We start from the raw sequence: 20907 nt of genomic DNA, 5'->3' as shown, positions 1-20907 counted from the left end.
GTTAATTCACTTCACTTGCAGCCTACAAGTATTTAGCATTGTGTAAGTGATCCCCTACAAAACTCACACTTTTGGTAATTTAATTAAATTTACCTGAGTATCTAAGTATAGACAAGACATTAAAGAGGAAATGGTAATTAACTACCACTTGGCTGTAAAATATGAATGATGCAGCTTATCTAGACTTGTTTAATCACAGACATCCTCAGTTAATGAATAAAGGCTCTGATGTACTTAGTTGAAATGTAGTCTCACATGAATTCTGTTCAGCTGAGGGAGAAAGGAGAGGGAAGCCATCTCTTCTTCTAGAGAAATGACCAAGCAAGTTACGATCAGGCACGTATTACTGTATCTGCCAAAGAACATATACATGGAACATCTGAATAAACTTAAAATAAACTGCACAGCTTTATGAAATGTTCAATTTTTATATTTACACTATAATTAGTACAAAATTGCCTTTTAAGTTTTCTGTAGCACAAGACAGTATCTACCAGACTTGATATCCTAATATGTCAAAACAACTACTTTGAAGTATGATAAAGGAATTTAGGAAAAGTTATAAAGAATAAGACATCATTTTCAAACTATACATAGTGTTTGCTTTTGCTTCTAAAAAGGTACTTATATCCCCAAAAGGTTTTTGATTTTAAATAAGCAGGGCAGGCAGGGAGGGGACGGGGGGAGGCGGGGGGGAAGACTAGTTGTTGGTACTAAAGCCTTTACTGTAATAAACTAAATATATTTACAATTTATACAAATGCTTGACCATCAACAAAAAATACAAAAAACATATCACAAGATGCAAAACCAGGAAACAAGTTCATCTGAGACACCACTGTTCTACACAGGACAGAATGCAACTTGAGCTGCAAGGAACAGAAAGGTATTTATCCCCCATATTCAGGCAATGAGAACAATTTGCATGAGGTCACAAAGAAAGAAAGAAAAAAAAAGGCTCCAACATTCTTCAGTAGACTTGGCTTTTAAAAACTATGTCAAAAACCTAGGCTACATCTGTCCATCTTGCCTCTGTGTTCCGTTTGGTCCACCGTAGCCAATATTTAGTTTCTGGATGTTGCCTTCTATTTGAACAATTGGAGTAGTTTCATGGCAAGGTCTGGAACCTCAATACTTTTGCTCCTTTTTAAAAGGCAAAACCTTTCTACTTCTACAATTAAGAACAATTTTGGCCCAGTTCAACTTCTATATATCCCCATCATATTTTTCAGTAGATAACTTCATAGACTGTAGCCTTTTTGTCTCCAGAGCCAGTGACTATGTACTTATCATCCACAGAGATGTCACAGCTAAGCACTGATGAAGATTCTTTGGACTAGAAGAAAAATAGAAATATATTACATCATTAAAAAAAAAGTCTATTACCCTTATCTCAGCATCCCATTTTTGGGCAGATCACATAGGTGAAGATATCTGAGTCCACTCTTGGGACTCTGTGTGCCCTAGTTTTTTCTCTGAAAGCATCATCATCCTCACCTGGAAGATACTGGCTCCATAAGGAGTTCTCCATGCATTAAGAAGGTTATCTTTTCCAGTACTCACAAACCATTTACCTAGAACGTAAGACAGGACTATCAAAACATGAAAGAGACATCTGGCAGATTTTGGGTTCTCAACTCACATCTATGAAATCTGTTAAATAATTGTCATTATAAAAGGTCTCATCACTAATCAACATAGTACTCTGGCTTACAAACAATGTGGACACTCATGCTTTTGCAGTGTATTACATCCTAGGAAACCCCTAGCCTCCCTAAGTAGAAACAGATTTTTACACACAAATCAACTCTCACAGCAGCTTTTAGACAAACAGATGGTTGTCTGCAGGTAAGTACATTTGACTTCATAAAGCAGAGATATTTATTCACAACTTAAGAAACTGACACTAAGATTTGATTATCAAATGAGCTATAACAATCTCATAACTAATCAGCAAAGCATGAGTTAGAGATCAGACCTAGAGATCAAAACTAGAGATCAGTTCTGTATTCAGGGCAACTTACCACAGTAAGCAAACTTGAGAGACAATACACAACTCTCATGAAGGTGCAGTTGATATTTGTCTGGTTTATTTACATGTAGCACTTCTACGTTGCTGCTCTCCATTCCCACAGCTAGCCATTCACCAGTAGGACAATAACCAAGGGAAAATATCTGAAAATTAAACCACATTTACACTTTTTTATTTTTTCCTACAGATACATTTTTTGTGTCATTAAACTAACTGGGAGAGGGAGATGGACAAGGGCTAAATAAAATTCACATACTTCAATAGCAAGACTGCTGTTCAAAATTCAAGTGACTAAAGAACCCCTGTTCCCACCTATTAACTTAGAAAAATAGGACAAGAGAGTAGTGTCAGGCTATTATTTTGTTCTGGAAGCTAAACATACGAAAGCTCAAAAATATTGTGTTGTGAGGACCCTAAAGGAAGAGAGGGAACAACCTGCTAGTCACACAGGGCTCACTCTCATCTTTCATCCTAGACATTTCCTTCTCACCTCACCCTCCCCCAAGCTGTAGTAAAACCCAGTTACCTGTGACGTGAAGTCATGCTGTTGTAGCTGTCTCCCCTCTCTCAAGTCCCAGGATCTGACAGTGTTATCCAAACCTCCTGTCCAGAGCTTGGTACCATCATTAGAAATGTCAATACAGCTGGCTCCGTCTGTGTGGCCCTGGAATTGCCTGATAAAACAAACCAGACTGAATAATGATTTCCTGCCAGAGCTCAAGGTAAACACTATTGTGGTGTTAGTTTTGGACTCTGTATGTGTGTGTCATTTCTTCTGTGTCTGCTGATGGGCAAAAACCAGCCCCTCCCTCTTACTGAGCATGAAGCACAACAGTATTACAAAAGCATTTTCCAGGTGCTAGAGAAATAAACTGCATCGTGGCTATCTGAACAAACTCAAATATTTCCTATAAGGTTTTGAAATGCTAAAAAAAAAAAGCTTGCGAGAACATTAAAGTACAGTAACTATAGTTAAAAGCACTAAGGACAATTCAGATTAAAACAAGCGCTGAGGAAACAAAACTCCCCCAGATTCAGAAAACAGCTTCTGTATTTTTCTGTGGTTGCAAGCCAAAATGATAAATAATAAGCAGAGATCTTAATAGGATGGGATCCGGAGAGAAATCCAGATAACTAAACACAAGCATTGCTGAGCGAGCAAAACTGCATTCTCTGTGGCAGAGGCAGTTTGTTTTAAAATCTTCTCATTAGTAATCCTCAGCTTTCACCAAACAGAAGGTCATCTCAAGTTTTCCTTAATCCTTTGGCTAAAGCCTCTGAGGCTCCCACATTTTTCATCAGCAATTAGCTTTAGGAAAGTCCTATGCCTCAGTTTGAAAGGTGGAGGGCGGTGGCAGAAAGAGAACTAACTTGGGAATGAAGGGTATGAATCACTAAGACCTGTCACAGAAAGGTCACATGGCACATTTTGGTTTGTAGCTTTGGTCTCAAAATTCCATGTATTATCAATTAAGCAAGATCAGCCAGCAAGTGGTGGGAACACCTACAGCAAACATTCAGAGGGCAACACCACCACAGATGGAGAGAGTGCACCTAAACAGAGACTAAACATGCACAGGGAAAACTGAAGATTTTATATAACTAAAATCTTCTTTGTTGAACTAGTTCAAAAGAAAGTCAAATTCGCATGGATATTAATATGACTCTCTGCACATAAGTTTAGGCTGATTATTGATACAGAAGAAATGTAACTGAACACAGCAGACTAAGCAGATTCTTCAGTGTTTGTGTTGAGAACTTTTAAAATATCATGGTCTTTCCCAATTTAGGCTTTCTATTCTCATAACATTGTAGGCCACCACTACTTTGGTAAGCATAACCAAAATTTATTTTCTAGTAAACCACACAGCTAGTTGCTAAGAGCCATTTCACATATGGCCCTATCTTTCTTTCTCTGTCATAGCACTAACGCTGAATATTGATCTGCCAGACACTTTAAACTTCCAATAATATATTCATTAATCAAAGGTCTAACAAAATATTTCAGAAGTAATTTAGAGGCCAACCATTTACTATGTTCTTTGCCATGCATTCTAAAAGTTTTAGAGATCAAATTCCCCCCAGAAGCTCAGATACCCTTCTCTCATGAATGACCAAACATCAGCCCTTTATACTTTCCTAAAGAACTGAAGGGACCCACAGTTTCAACCACTTTTGTAATATAAATTTTATTGCTTATCATCACTAAATAAGAACTGAAGTGTCTCTTTATTACTTAACAAGGCTTAAGACAACGGAAATGAACAAGCCTCAAAGAGTTCCCTAAAAGACACGTTCAGTCCACATCAATCACAAACCAGTAGAAATGTTGCTCATAGAAACCTGCAGACAAATCCAAACTAACTGAAACCAACATAAACTTTTACACTGACTTCAGTAGGTTATGAACCAACACTTTAGGTACTGAAAGTGCATCTTCCAAGACTAGGTTGAAGCTATCAAAAGTAGTTTCTGCCCAACTTGGCTGCAAACTGCATTCTACTTGGGTGCAAACTGCATTATTTGGATAAGAAGTACCATTTACTTTGCTGTCATGAATCACTATTCAGGTAGATAAATATGTAGCTGCCCAAAGAGTAACTTTATTGAAGTTTTCTGTAAACAAGTAATGACTCACCTGACCAATGTCTGATTGTGCAGATCCCACACTGCGATGTTCCCATCACTGCAGCAGGAAAAGCACACCTTGGAATCAGGGCTGATAGCCAGAGCGTAGCAGGCAGGTGCTGAGGATGTCAGCTCTGCTTTTATACGAGGAGTTGGTGCTGCCAGGTCCCATATGGATAATGTGCTGGCTTCCCCACCAACTATTAGGGTGCATCCATCAGGCAGCAATTTACAAGAGCGGATGTAGTTATCTCTGTTCTGTACAACACAAATCACCTCAGCTATGTTAATACATGTCTACCAACAATGACCACTAGTATGATTCTGACTGCATACAAGTTTTAAACAGTAGGCTATTTTTTCCATTACCAAACCACTGAAAAGGAACCAGTAGATCCTTAAAGGTTTCAGACTCCTACTTCTCATCACTAACCAGAGACTGCAGCTGCTGAAACTAAACAGCAGATTCCTATTGCTGCAGTCTACTCTGCTCTAAACCTGATGAATGCCAAGTCTTCCATATCACAACATAAAACCAGAGCCAAAGTAAGCTTGCATTTCTGCAAGTGCACTCCATCAGCTAAGGTCACCAAGAATGGAAATATTAGAGCAAATGCCCTTTCATTTGGCATTTAGGCAACCCTACGTGAAAATGCAGTTCAAGTCCCATACCTTTCAGGTTTTGGAGTTTTCTTTCAAATACTATCTTGCATTCAACATTTTAAAGTTAAAATATTAAGTATTCGCATACTAGTCCTGGATTTATGCTGGTCCTTTGTTGTTCAACATGAGTCTTATCGCACTTATATTATTAGCTTCACATCTGTGAATGTGAGTCAATGCTGATTGAGCGGTACCAGAGGGGATTTGGAGGTGGAAGATATTTAAACCATCACTTATTACAAGCTTGACTCCTTAAGTGTATTTGATGTCCATTTCTCCGTAACAGCTGCCAAATTAACACAGTAACAGCTCTTCAGGAAATGGAGGGTTAAGATCTGTAACTCAAAACATACAAAAAACCACTGCAAGAAGTAGTCAACAGCATTCCTACTACCACTTTTTTTTTTTTCTATTCACAACAAAGGAGCAATAAGTAGTGCAGTAGAAATGTTTGCTTAGTTACTGTCAGCCTTTACTGCTCCATAACTAAAATTAAGGCAGCTAGGACTGTGCATCCAGACACATACTTGCCACAGAACAGAACAGATATTCATCCATAATTTTACTACTAGACAACATAACAGTAGCAGTAAATAAAAGGTAAAGGCTAAAAAACCCAAACAACTAATCACATTTAATTGGATCAACATTGAAGTTAGAATTTTTTTCATTCAGAATATATATTACTGTGCTTTATGACATGAAGTCTTCTCAGTTAACATTTCACGAAATGTCTATGCTGCTTCTAGTATGAGAAGCATCTTTTATTAAACAATTAACTTTTTTTGAGCTAACTTTTCAGGTACCTATACTACTGCACTCAGTCCTTTTTGTATCCCGCAGATGTGAAAACAACCAAGATGTATAACTTGTGGAGCATCAACAAAAACACAGCAAGACTGAAGTGACCTGGGTACCTTGTCACGTAATTTCATTATGTGGTTGCTACCCTCTTACAAAAAAAAAAAAAAGGTTGTCACTCCTGGTGTGAGCGAAACACCTAGGAAGATTCTGTGCAGCCCTGCACAAGCCAGGGTACACTCCTTTAAACTCATGCACAAAAATCATTAGCATGACTAGAAGGAAGAAATAAAAAGAAAAGAGAAAAAAAATCAGGCACACTCTCTAATCAGAAATCTTATCTGATCTGTTATTTGACCCTTAGCAATTATATTTATCCCTCAACAAACCAGCACTCTTCTCCACCTGTTTAGTGTTTAAAAAAATACAGCTAAATACATAAAGCAGGAAACAGAACTGCCTGCTATTTTCTTGTAATATGAACAAAATCCAGACAAGGACAGCTATTTCCTTACTGAGTCTCCAAGGAGAAGCTACCCTTGTGCACAAGTTCCTGCTCACTTACCAGGCAGTCCAGCTGAGAGACAGGGCTCTTGTTGCCAGGCTGGCTGATGTCCCAGACCTTGACGCACCCCTTTCCACCTGTGTACACGTGTCTCGTGGGATTGCTAATGGTAACTGCACACACAACTTCCCCGTGGTTCAGAGTGTTGATCTGACGGGCATGGCGAGGGATTCCTGGACCGATGAGGGCGTCAGGAGGGAAAGGAACCGGCTGCATCTGACCATCTGCAGTAACGTGAAAGGAGTAGGCTCTTTCATGGAAGGGAAAGAAAAGAGCAGAAGAAAAAAAAACAGCCAGTTAGAGTGCTGTAACACACGAAAAACATACTATTTTTAATTTTTATTTCTTTGCCAATCTTTCTCTCATGAAAATCACAGTTACAGTACCAAGTAATAAGGGCGCATGAAATCTCAGCGGGAGACAAGGATTCACAATAGATATTTGCAGCTTGCCTCACCTAAAGTACTCGTGCAATGGGGAAGCACATTAAATTCTAGCATTAGCTCTATGAGCCGAGGTCATGGCTGCTGTCCTTCAGCCACCTGGATAATCAAAAGATTGTTCAGTCCTTTTTTTAGCCAACAGTTCCAAGTCTCAGCACCACAAGTCCTGCAGCAGCAATCCCTCAGCAGGCACGATTCTTTCAAAATTCTTCTATGAGTCTTGCACCTGTTGCCTTGCAGTAGTACCAACTGAAGTTCAACTTGTGCTCTGTTTCCACACCTCATCTTTAACATCAGTACCAGCTGTGCCCATGTGCCTGTCTTTCCAGATGGTAACTAGTGTTTTAAACAGAAAATAGAAATGTGCACACACCTTTCATCAGAAAGCTGATACCATCATCTTCTCATAATTATGTTTTCTTAAGTAAGTATTTTGGAAAAGCTGAATGGCTCAGTTTCCCAGGTAGTTTTGGCACTCCTGTAACATCTCTTATTTGTATTCAGTGCATGATTTCAAGTGTATGGAAACTGACGGTTGAGGAAGTGAATCCTAGCACTAAATAAAAACACTCCTCCTTGGGGAAGGTACGCAAAAATATTTCTTCATGTTAACTGTAATGTTTAAAGTCAGCTATGCTCACGGACCAGGGCACAAATAGCAGCTAATAATAAGGTTTCAGGTGCAGGAGGTCTTCCTTGTTAGTTTTAAATAATACTACTGCAAAAGGCTGCTTACTCAAAGGCAAGCTCCTTTATTGCTTTTTCTGTTTTAAGCACATCCATAGCTCCATTTTTTGATGCTGCTGTTACATTAACAGTATTCTTTAAGAAGCCAAAGTGGATAAAAAATGGTGAGATATGAGCATCCTCTTTTCCTACTAACAAGCTACCCTCTCCTTAGTGATACATTTATTTTTCTAATATAGTCTTGTGCTCAGAATTGCTTTTTTTTTTCCAAATATACCTTCTTCCTCAGAAATCTTCAGTCACTGGAGCTCAAGTATTAGTATTACATCCCTCTTCCAAGTATTTTCAAAGTATCTTATTGCATGTTTCTAAGTATTGCACAGTTTGAAAGGAAGGAACAAGCAAGATGGCTGGATCCATAACAGCCATCATAAAGCAACTGAATATGCTCAGGAGCAGAGCAGATGTTCCTTTAAAAAAGAGAGATGTGGAGAGATGAAAGAACCCTACAGTTTGTTCACACAGAGGCTAACAGTGGAAACAGTCACTCCATGCAATACCACAGTTTTCTCAGAAGGGAAGGGTAAAAACTAGTTAACAGTAACTACTATTAACCAAAGAAGAAAGGAATAGTATATACACATGTAATTCCTGTACCTCATTCATCTTTCATGGTTGGATATGTGAGTTGAAAGCTTGCTCAGAGAACACACAGAGATGGAGGATGAGTGCAAAAGATGACAAATCATTTTTGTCATAGAAATGTCAGGAATGGGAAATGAAAATTTCCCAATGCAGAAAGGAACTGCAAAGTTCACTCCCTTACATGTATACAACATGCACAGCACATCAAGTATATTTCTTCCTAGAGGACCCTTTCTCTTTTTTTGTATGAAGAATTACTGTGGTGATAAAGGCTTAACTGGAAATCTGTATAATTTCTGTGAAAAGGAATAGAGACAGGACTATCCCAAAGTTGTTATTCACCAAACGGATGAGACACAGGATGGGAGAGGAAGGAGAAAAGGAGTGGCAACAAGACTGCTTGAGGCTGAACAACTGCTCAGGTACAGAATCCAACTAAAGAGACATAGCACTTAAGAGGCTGAAAAGCTGGGCCCCAGATCAAAGCCAGTTGCAGAATATTTGTTAGCCATAAGAGTACACAGAACTGCACAACTTTGAAGTCTCTGCCTGCCCTTGCTTTTATCATGGACAGAAGAAAAACAATTAAGCATGTATTAAGCAAATTTTTCCAGCATGTTTAAAATTAATAATCCACTTGTACATGATTACTTTTTTAATTGAGGGTTACAGTTTAAATGTTTTGTTCAATTCAAAATACCTAAATAATTGGTGTTTTGAAATGCTTCTGTGCATTCACACAGCTTCTCAGTTCTTGCTGAGATGGGGTGGAAGGAAGAGAATAGGAACATTTTTCAAGGGCTTCATACATACTGTAGAATTACGGTAACTCTTCTGCTCTGAAACGCCAGAGCCTTACACAGTGTACTTTTAATCATGCAGAATTTTACCAGTATGCCCTTCTTTAAAGTGCGACTATATGTATGTTAAAAGTAGTTTCTCTTTTTTATCATCATGAGCAGGCATTTGCTTTAGAAACTGGTTGCTGAGAATGATGTAGTTTCATAGAATGGTTTGGGTTGGAAGGGACCTTAGAGATCATCTAGTCCCAATCCCCCAGCCATGGGCAGGGTCACCCTGCACTAGAGCAGGGTGCTCAAAGCCTCATCCAGCCTGGCCTTGAACACCTCCAGGGATAGGGCATCCACAGCTTCCCTGGGCAACCTGTTCCAGTGCTCACCACCCTCACAGTAAAGAATTTCTTCCTAATATGTAGTCTAAATCTGCCCTCTTCCAGTTTAAATCCATTACCCCTTGTCCTGTCACTACATGCCCTTGTAAGAAGTCCCTCCCCATCTCTCAGGTACTGGAAGGCTGCTATAAGGTCCCCCTGGAGCCTTCTCTTCTCCAGGCTGAACAACCCCAACTCTCTCAGCCTGTCCTCACAGGGGAGGTGCTCCATCTCTCTGATCATCTTTGTGGCCTTCTTCTGGACTTGCTCCAACAGCTCAACATCCTTCTTGCGTTGAGGGGCCCAAACCTGGACGCAGTACTGCAGGGGCGGTCTCAAGAGAGCAGAGGGTGAGAATCACCTCCCTTGACCTGCTCACCACACTTCTCTTGATGCAGCAAGTAATCTGCAGTAATAATGCAGTAGTAATTTGTATCTACTAGGTATTATGGCATAACTTTTCATTAAACACGCTTTATTTTGAAAAAACTTGCATCATTTGCAAGACTGACACTCCCTAGACAAGGAAAGCTTCTGTCTCCAGAATACAGTATTGGAGACAGAGGTGCGCACAACTATTTGCAGCTCAGTCACTGTTATCCTTGGCCACCTCTCCATCAGGGCACCATGATAGAGGGCTTATTCTCTTACTTCTGGGGAGGACTGTACTTCCAGCGCTACACCTACAAAGCTGTAGATACACTTACATGCAATTAAGAAGTGACTCAATCTTTAATGCACTAGATAAATTTACAGGCCTGAATTCTCAAAACCAACAACTATGTTGGTTGTCCAACATTAAAAGTCAACGTTTAGTAAAATTTGGTAAATTATTGAGTTCTCTAAAGCTCAAGGTATTTCTTGACAGGCACCCCTTGCCCACCCATCTCGCTCCTCAACAAATTGCCATTGACATCTGAATTCCATAACACTGCAATACTCTAATGTGCATTTTTGTTCTTTCATGATGATCTTTTAGAACTGAGAGCATACACCAGAAACTGCTGTTCAGCTTCATGACAATCACGGATTTGTCTCACTCACAGCATTCTTCCTCTACGAAATGACTGGGTTCCATGATGATCCATTTCTGTTCAAATGACTTTTAGCATTAAGATAGTGCTTCCTCATGCTGGGCTAACAACCACAGTGAACAACAAAAAAGTTCGTATACAATGCAATTACAATTTAACATAAAACAAGCTAAGTACATATTGATTGATATGTAAGCATACACTTGTAATTAATTGCATATTATGAAAAAAATAGTAAAAAGACAAACCTACATGCCCTTTATTTAGGGAAGAGTTCTGAGAAACGGTATACTGTCACTTCTAATTATATTCTTTCTGAATAACAGAAACATTCTTCTGATCATCTGTGCCAAAGAAGCACTGAGAACCTGCAGAGTTCCTGTACACTACAACATAGTAGGTGACACCAATACAACCCAGTTTCTCAGCTTAAATCTGGTAATTACAGCTCTCTGATTTCCAAATAAGTACCAAATAAGCAGGTAACATCTGACATGCTGAGGAGAGTTCAGAAGAGTTTTCTCCTCTTCAAGTAAATATTTAACAGAACAGGCTTCCACATTAATTCACTGCTCAAGAACATGGCAAATCAACTAAACTACCTAACTGCCAGCTACTCTAAGTATTCAGATTGATATAATGCATGCAATTTCTGCCTACTTAAAGTACAATGCCAAAAAAAAAAAAAAAGCTTCCACTTCATCCCTCCAATTCAAACAGAATTCCTTAATTAGCACAAAAATACCCCAAATGCAAAACAGAAAAGCAGACAGTTCCTTCTACCAACAGGTGCATTTTACTTTCAGCTCTACTTTGTACTTCAGCTTATTATCGGTTGTAGTTATCACAACAAGCAGTGAATATCCAAGTATGGTGTTTGACTGTATTGGACAAATTGCCAAGAAATAAGTATAAAGGTATTTGTATAGAAATAACAAATTCTTTCAGCTTCATCCATGTCATCAAATAACTCTATCCAGAGGTACAAGGAAAATCCCAACTTGTTATTCTAGAATATAGTAACATTAGCCTACCTTTAAAATATTCCTCATTGTACATTCACTGAAAAAAGTGAACATCAGAACTGAAATCTCTCTAGTTTTTGCCTTCAGCAACTCCAGAATAGTATACTATTCCTTTCCAAAAACACAAAGAAAAGTCAGCTTTTCAGCTAGAAGCTGAAAGTGTTAAAAATTTACCACATGAAATTTCTCCTCCATACTAAAATAAGAAACTTACATTTTCAGCCTTCTGGTGTCTGTGTGTAACCCTTTGTGCTTCAATTAAATCCACATTTGAAAAAAACACTGAGAAATAAATTTGTCCTCAATGCTACCATTAATTCACAACTTTAACACCAGGGAAGCATTACTTAGGACATAAATCTTATACTGAGTTTGAAAATCTGTGGTCAGTGCACAATCCAACTATTATAAGGTAGTGTTCGCATCAAGGAGAAATCCACAAGAACATTAATTTAGCAGCTATATAGAAGACTAAAAGCTAAATAAGTACCTCACTAGAAAGGCTATGCAAAGCAAAAAACATTATTACAGCAACACACAAGAATTTACAGTCCAGAGCATAGTTAAATGTATCAAGACGACATAGCACAAGACTCAGACACCAGATGTCCATGTCCAAAACTAGTAGTCATTTTCCACCCCCAACCTAAGACAAAGATAATTATTGATTAGGTGATGTCTCAAGGCAATCTGGAAGGAAAATACACCACCCCCCAACAAAAACAAAACAAAACAAAACAAAACAAAACAAAACAAAACAAAACACCAGACCAAAAAACCCAACAAACTCAAAAGCAGAATAGCTGCTAAGAAAAGAATAATCTACTGACAGGAATCAACTCTTAATCCAAGAATATGAAAACTTATTTTATGCACATTCATACACACATACAGATATCAAGTCCTTGTCCATAAAATTAATGAACTGCAAACAGCTGAAGAGAGAAAAAAACTAATATGAGATCATATGTGTGTACACAAAAATTTCAAGCTAATATGAAAAACCAGAAAAGCCTCATAGAAAATAATTTTTAAAAAACTAACCCACTAACAAACACAAAGACTAACTCATTTATATAATTAAGTTATTGCTGAAGACACTTTGACTTTCTAGACTGCTGCTAATTTCCCAAGTGAATTTGTGCCAATGGCTAGACTCTGCAAAGAGTCTCAAACTGAAGGATTCACATTCAGGAACATAAAAAAATAGGAAGTAAAAACTTATATTTCCTCAAGTTACAAAACAAGGCAAGTAAAAGACAAGCTTTCCAGACAATGGTCCCTTGATAAAACCAGATAAACAAGCAGACAGGAGTGCATTCTTAAGGGGTTACTACTTTCTCTAACATGCTAGTCATTAACAGATCTCAGAAGACACAGAGGTTAAAGAAAACTGGGTGCTGTCAGAAATGTCATTCCTTTGGAAAGAAAGAAACTTAATTTTCTTTTGGAAGCAGGGTTAGGTCAAAAAAATATTTCCACCATAGCCATTGAAAAAAATGTGCAGCCATGAGCATACATATATAGCCAGGGATTCAGCAGTTCAATCTGAAAATTCTCTGTACTGCCTGCAACAAGACTCAGACTAAAACTCATAAAACAAATTCAATGTGGCACCTTAATTGCAGTCTAGGAAAAGGCAGATTTTGGAAATAAACCCAGTGTATTCCACTAGTTTGCATGACCATATAACCTATGTATTTTGTACAGGAAACACAGGAGACGTGCCCAATGCAGGCAACAGATACTCAAAGATGCTGCAGGTAGCAGACGGCACCTAGCTAGCTGTAGCCAATCAAAACTAAAAGAAGAGATTGTTCTAAAGCTGTAAATGAAAAAATAACAGATCAGTTCATGGAATTTTAGGTTTGCCTCACTTACAATAAAGATAAGCAAAGAAGTCACTTTAGAGGAAATGACTGACACAGTCTAAGTTAACACAACTACAAAAAAAAATTACAGAACACATCAAGTGCAGAGCAGGGAGTATACATCAAAGCAGACCATCTACGAAGCAGTGTGAATAAAGTGCTGAAAACACCAAATGAAAAGAGTTAAAAACAAACAAAAAAAAAAAAAACAACACACAGTCTGTAATTTAGCTATGCAATACCATGATACAAAGTACAGCGGCATATAATGCTTTTGTGCCTTGAATAGTGCAAGAACTAGAACTCTGACATAGAATATTTCTGACTGAACAAAAATAGGTTTTCATAGCTTATAATATCAGATATTGCCAGGTGTTACTAATGGAATAAGTTGTTGAAAGCTTGTGAATATACTTGTTTAAAAGTAAAAACTTACACCCACTGGCTTATGTGATCTCCAAGAATATTTTATGTAAGTATGCAAATTCTATTGAAGTCAGCAAGAATGAGTCTGACCCTTAATAAAAGAATGCTTTGAGAACAAAGCCTGTTCCTTACTGTACCAAATTTAAATACACCACCATCTGATATATCACACCAACTCACCGAGTCTGCACTTCAGTAATCTTGTTGATATACAATCAACTTTTCTTTAAGTAAATCTAAGATGTAGCAGGTTTCTCACACTGCCAACAGATAGCTACGTCTGTTCTCAGAAGCATGGTGGATAACAACGAAAGCACATTCAGGATGGCTTTCCTAATCTAAGTCTGATGCTTTCATACTGCTATAGGAAAGCAGTAGAAGCAAATACATGCTTTTTGTCCTGTAATCTGGTGTATTTTTTAAGGATGTTTGCATCACTGACATTCCAAAGTATCACTACCTACTAAAAGAAGTTAAAAATGAAGACAGAGACATATGCATGTATATAACTTTCACCACAGTGTGCCTTCCAACTTACACAATATTCTAAAAGTAATAGTTTCTGAATTTTTCCTGAAGCTGCAATAGGAAAAATTAAACCATAATGCATTGGTAAAGAAAACACTATGTAACAGAAACACCTAGCTTTGGAAGCGCAAGGTGTTAACTGAGTTCAAAAATCGTGTAAGTACCTAGACAGAGACAAACAACCCTTAACTGCAACTTTCTGTTGCAAGAGAAGGTGGGACTGAAGGTCAAGTGTGAAGAGACAAAGAATAGGTTCTAACAGAGTGTCAAAAAAATGGATATAATTTTCTCTGTCCCACTTTCTCCAAGAAAACAAATAAGTCAAACTTGCAGTCTATGCTCTGTTTGTACCTGCATAGACTAGTTGTCCAGAAATATTAAAAAAAAAAAAAAAATCACAATTTTTAAGAGCTCATACATGCTCATGATTCTACTGCACGTGGACAAACTCAGTCTTAACAGTCTACCAAAGCCAAATTACTGAAAAATTTGGCGTATGATGTTTTCGTGAATTTATTTTATTGCAACATCAGTAAGCCACAGCATTACAGAAGTATTTATTTAACCACCTCTCCATCAATAATTAAAAATTTTAAATAAAAAGACCCTGTTATGAAAGTCATCCTACATCTATGCATCACCTGCTGTGCAACTGCATCATCATCTTTTTGCTCTCCAAGCTGAACACTTACACAAATGTTTTAAAGAGCTTGCTCTACTATGCAAGGTGTGCATCAGCTGCTAAAGTAACTGCTTCCGATACCCACTGTGATCAACAGTTGCAGACTCTCATGCCTGATACAATAGGCGCAGACAGGGAGTCTGCGAGTTTGCACTACACATTTACGCTCAGTACAGTACGAAGTTTAGTTTCAGTATGTTTTTATCTTACACATTTTACCACTGTCTACCAGTTTGTAGTCCCCTTAACTCCCCCCAGAAAGGAGGAAATAAAAAGTATACCTTCAACAGCTTTTCCTTGGAAATAGGTATATACACACCTGTTTTGGGATCTGACAACTACCATCTGAGAATTTATATGCTGCACCTCTTACAAGGAGAAGTCTAAAACAATCTCTTGGGAACAACGAGACACTACCCCCTTTGGAACTTTTGTTCACTGACACAAGATAACTTTACTCTCTCCATGTATTGCAATTGTTAGCAAAATGTTAAAAGTTACTTACGGTTTTCCCCCAGGAATCCCTGCTAGATTTGGAGGGATGCCAGGTACTCTCATGTGAGGAGGAGGATCAAACCCAACCTGACAATGAAAAATGAATTAATCTCACACTTGCAATTTCTCATTTGGCAAGTCCCTTTTTTTAATCCCCAAGATATCATGCATTTAAGCAAAATGTGGCTTTTGCCCACAGTATTAGATAAGTGTATGCCGCTTCACAGTGAGGGGGTGAAACAAGACCTTTACCCTAGACACGCTTCTACTAGAAGAATTTATATGCAAATAGAAAACCTGTAATGTAGATCATGCATTCACACCACTGAGTGTAGCACAAATACCTCTGCGTTAGCACAGAGCTAGCCCTGGAATTAAGAGTCTGTGGTGTGACGACATCCAGCCACGCCAGCACTCTTCAGCTTTGCAACAGCTAGCGCGTACCCATGCAGGCACAGTGCGGTGCTGGAAAGCAGCTTCAGGCCCCAGCTAGAGCCTCTGCGTGGCTCCACAATGCACGGTGTGGGCCCATCAGCTGAGACATCTCTCACTGAGACACATGGCAGGGTGCAGACAAATTTGTCAACAGCTTAAATATACTATGCTCTCTTTACATACTGCAATTCCACTCAACTTTTATATCCTGAATAAATACGTACGTCAAATAATCCAAAGAGGAATTCTGGACTAAACAGGCTTAGTTTTACTTGTGAACACTATACCGGAGTTAAAATTCTTATTGCTTTAAGAATGCCATTTACAATTTCCACATTTTCATATACAGTCCTGTTTACCAGTTTTAAAAATTGGCTGTACCTAAAATAATGAGATGATGACGATGTTAAGTCCAATCGTCCAAATTCACAAGTAGGTAAGTCTGTCTATGCACAAAGCTGCCATCAAGCTCACGTTTGCAGAACCAGGCCCTAGGTTATTCTGCTTGACAGTAGCTACAACTACTATGGTCCATTTACTTACTACACCCACAATAGCAACTGTTCTTATCACATCTTATCACAGAGCTCCAAGATATGTATCAACACACTTCTCATGTTGATTTCCACAAAAAACCAAAATACAAGAACGGAGACATAGCTAAAAAGATTTCTACATGCTTCAAGATTAATTTGGTATGTCTGTACAGAACACAAATCTGGTTCAGCAAGAGAAAAGCAGACGTCTACAGCACCAATGAAATGCTTGTAGTTACCAAAACTACTTTTTCATTTAAAGTATAAAATATCTTTTTGGCATTTATTAATCAATCAAAGCACTGACAAAGGTGAAGAAAAAAAGAAACATACGCAAATACACAGAGATTCTTTGTTCTCAAGGTACAAATTTGTTTCTCCAGTCACGCAGCAAAGTAAAATGCACAGTGAAGCTGTCAAGCCTCGGCTGCTGTTATAACTTGGGAATTTGACAGTGCTAAATGAAGCATGTAGCTCTTCTCAGTGAATCACAACTCACACAACCAAGATTGCATGCAACGTATGGCCTACCATAGGAGATCTTCCATAAGCAACCACAGCAGCTGCAGCAGCAGCAGCACTCATCTGCGGTGACATATTGTGCAGACTGGCATAGGCTGCCCCTGGACTGGTTAACTCTCCATTCATGCCAGCATGAGGTACCATTCCAAATGGAGCAGAGTACGGTCCTGGCACTGCCAATGGTGTCCGCAAACCTGCAGCTACGAAATAATGAAATCAAGTAGTTTTATTTTTATATGCCCGCATATAGGGAAGAAAATAGCCCTTTTTTTCCCCTGCAATACCTAACCTTCCCCTCCCACACATACACACACTGCCAAGAAACATCACCATAATTTATCACTACCACCACCTCTTTTCACTCAGTGTAAATAAGATCTACTGAAGTCTGAACTTGCTGTTTACTTCTTACAATCTCTTCTAGCATTACCTATTTCCATTGCTGTAATATTTCCCTGTTTACATTAATCTCTCCTTTGCCAAATTAAGCAGTAAAGCTGACAGACATGGTTTACACAGCCCATATCTGAAGCAACTGTGCTGTACCAGCCTGAACAGCAAAAGTAAACTTCCCCCTGCATTTGCCAAGATTTACACTGCAGCAAATATTAGTAGACTCAGACAAAGAGCTGGAGAAGCAATTCCATTCAGAGTAAGTACCAGAAACTTCTGAGAAATCTTTTTATATTGCATTCAGTCTCTGGATTATTTGCAAAAAAAGATAAAGACAAAAGTAAACAAAGACGGATAAGAGATAGAAAGATATTCAAACTCTTGATAATCCAAACATCTGCTTCTCATCAAGCCCTCTCTTGCTACCAAGAACAAAGCAATACATTTAGCTAACATCCACACAGAACTACATACGTAGAAAAAAAGATTAATTTTGGAACCATAAAAACACGTGAGGTAATGCATTACCAGGTTGGTTAACCAGAGGGTCCATTGTTGGAGGCTTGCCAAGGCCTGGACGAAGTCCTGGAGTTGCACTAGTGCCTGGGGTTGGCACATCACTTCGAGGAGTTGGTGTGCTGGATTTCAGAACAGGCGTGCTGGCTTTTTCATGCTGGTATCATTAAACAAATTAAACGAGTATTATTTTTAATCCAGGCCATATTATACAATTTATCACAACAGCAGCTGGGATGCTGGGCACCTACTACTTAGTCCCTCAGCCAATTGTCATAAATCCATGCAATGCTGACATCATTAACTTGTGAGAGAGAAATGCTGACCTTTTTGATTGCAGCCAAAATTAAAATAAGAAACATAGAAAGTTATTTTTCCTTTTTCCATTGGCATGAAAAAAAAAAATATGTCTGAGCTGATTTTTTTTCAGGACAATACAGTATGCATCACCAAATTATTTTAGCTTGAAATCATTACTGTCTCAATTATTATTGGATACAGCAAATCTAAGTACAAAAACAAAGTACCACCATAGTTGATAGTACCAAAAAATTGTAACACCAACACCACAGAGAATCTGACCAAACTATTACTGATACTTCAGGAAAAGTTTTCAAAGAATAACAGCTATTTAACAAAAGCCTGGAGATCTTCTTAGTGGCTGCACACACTGTGTTACATCACACAAGAAAAAAAGAATAATGCTTAAGCAGCTCTTGTACTTTGTCATTTGCAACTCATTTGACAGAAACGCAGGAAATACATGAAATCAAAAGGAAGCACAAAATGTTGTTGAGAAGAAAAGCTGAACAATACTATAAATGGGAAAAACAGTAGTCTATTTCAGCTTCAAATTTTTAAAGCCATGTACTTTCTGCCACAAGTAGCTGTAGGAAAACAGAGAGTTAGACTTTACAAGAAAGAAGAACATTTATCTGGACAAAAGACTGCTACTCACCAGACTCATTTCTTTGGATTTGAGGGAAGTGGAGCTTCCTGAAGAGGCTGTAGATGCTGGACTGCTAGAAGCATCTTTTTTCAGCAAGCGGTTTTTATCTATACCATTTTCACGTGGTGAATGAGTGGGACTTGCCCTTGGGGAGGAAGGATCCTAAAACAATGGGAAGGGAAGGTAAGAAAAGCACAGAACTGTGTTATGGGATGGTACACAAAGACCACTAAGGAGTCTATGGGAAAAAAAATAGAAGAATTTAAGAAGTAAGTTCAAATGACAAGATATTTTGTTATCTCTATAGAAAAAAAGCTGAAATCCCTTCATCAATTTAGAAAAATAATTATGTTCATATAGTAAGCAATCTGATTTTGTTTTACACTACATGTAATCACAAACTGTTTCCAAGCACAGAGCTTAAAATCTAAGTATACCTACGTACAAACTAAGGCAAGCACACATGACATGTGATAAGAGCAAGAAAGACCAACTGTAACTGCAGTAGGCTTACACTGCTTTTTCCATGTACATTCTCCACACGCTGTTAGCGACAACAAAAATGTCAATAATCTCTTTTAGGCCATACAAACTTTGCTCATTTCTATTCCCAGAAGAAAAGATAAAGACGCATGCTTTATATGCCAAGATATCTGTCACTTTATAAATACCATCTGCAAATGCCTCGCTACTGAAATCTATGGGAAAAACTGAAACCACCTCACAGGTGACTGCCTTTCTCTCTTCCAGAGGCACTCTGTGCATTTACTTTAACCTGAAATAGCCAGCCCAGCAAGCTGCAATGCCATCAGAGCTCTGCAGGTTCTCCATGCTCCTTTGGCTCATGAGAATAGCTTCAGGGAGGAAACAGTCCTCATGAGAGGACACTAAATCTACTGATTGATTACTGAGCAGTTTCATTGTAACAGGGCTTCTGAAAGGATTACTAAAATCCTTAGTTGGATACCCATCTTTCTACTTGGCTGACATCATTTGGGCACTGGGAGCTGCTGAAGACACTTTTTCTCTGTCAGCTTTTCTCCCTGTGCTTTTCACAGAGCAGAAATATCTCACTACCACATTCAAGCTTCCTAAATCTCTTTGTTCTGTGAAAAAAAAAGATGAAGGAAAGGGAAGGCCCATCCCTTCACCTTGATGCTACTGCCAAATCTCTGCCCTAGTGAAAAAAGGTGGCTACAACCTCTGGAGAATTTTGTGAACTGACTGACTTAATTCTGACTTTAGCTGGATTCATTCTAAAAAACATTTCTGGAAAATGCTGTCTTTAATGTAGGACGTTAAAACACTAGTAATTTTTAAGTTACCAGGAATGTATTTAATAATACTCCTACTATTGAATACAAGGTTAGACAATGTCTTCCTTTCTCATTTTAAGGCAGTAGTTTGAAAACCTCAGTCCTCCACCTGCATCTCACCACAAACCCTCTCTCTCCACTACAGAGCAGCTGTGAAGCATCAGAACGTAACTGCAGAGAGAACAGACCTGAACAAAGCAGTCGAAGGAGAAGGCGAGAGCGCAACCAGATAAAGCTCAGAGGAAGACATAGTAACTGCAGTACTACCAAAAAGCAGAAGTTGTGAATATTTTAACATATCCACACAGAGGATTCTTTTTCTTCTAGCACTGAAATGCACAGTTCCTTTAACCTTTCTGCAAACGTCAAGACTACAAAAATGAAAAAAGTTACCTCATTGGATACATCTACAACCAAGTTATCGTCACTCTTGTCCCCATCACTGTCCTATTAAAAATAAATAAATATAGTGTTCATTTCAATTAGTACATTAAGAGCCCAGAAAGACTATGCATCTACTCAGACATTTTTTGTTTTTCCTAAA

General features: G+C 38.4%; 1 protein-coding gene across 1 annotated transcript in view; it reads right to left on the bottom strand.

Moving 5' to 3' along the window:
* Positions 1 to 528: 528 nt before the first annotated feature.
* The window catches only part of TLE1 (transducin-like enhancer of split 1 (E(sp1) homolog, Drosophila)), a gene marked incomplete at its 5' end in the record, with an annotated part of 52976 nt that continues 32597 nt past the window's right edge, over positions 529 to 20907 (bottom strand). Inside the window, 11 exons of the mRNA XM_010081340.1 lie at positions 529 to 1336; positions 1498 to 1574; positions 2025 to 2175; positions 2559 to 2706; positions 4671 to 4918; positions 6690 to 6939; positions 15707 to 15783; positions 17199 to 17389; positions 18111 to 18255; positions 19057 to 19209; positions 20757 to 20810. Of these exons, the coding sequence (XP_010079642.1) occupies positions 1229 to 1336; positions 1498 to 1574; positions 2025 to 2175; positions 2559 to 2706; positions 4671 to 4918; positions 6690 to 6939; positions 15707 to 15783; positions 17199 to 17389; positions 18111 to 18255; positions 19057 to 19209; positions 20757 to 20810 (1602 nt within the window). The remainder of the gene's footprint in view (positions 1337 to 1497; positions 1575 to 2024; positions 2176 to 2558; positions 2707 to 4670; positions 4919 to 6689; positions 6940 to 15706; positions 15784 to 17198; positions 17390 to 18110; positions 18256 to 19056; positions 19210 to 20756; positions 20811 to 20907) is intronic.

The sequence above is a fragment of the Pterocles gutturalis genome, unplaced genomic scaffold, assembly GCF_000699245.1.
Source record: "Pterocles gutturalis isolate BGI_N339 unplaced genomic scaffold, ASM69924v1 scaffold18531, whole genome shotgun sequence".
Taxonomy (NCBI): domain Eukaryota; kingdom Metazoa; phylum Chordata; class Aves; order Pterocliformes; family Pteroclidae; genus Pterocles; species Pterocles gutturalis.
The sequence above is the reverse complement of the archived record's forward strand: the minus strand, read 5'-3'. Positions and strand labels throughout refer to the sequence as shown.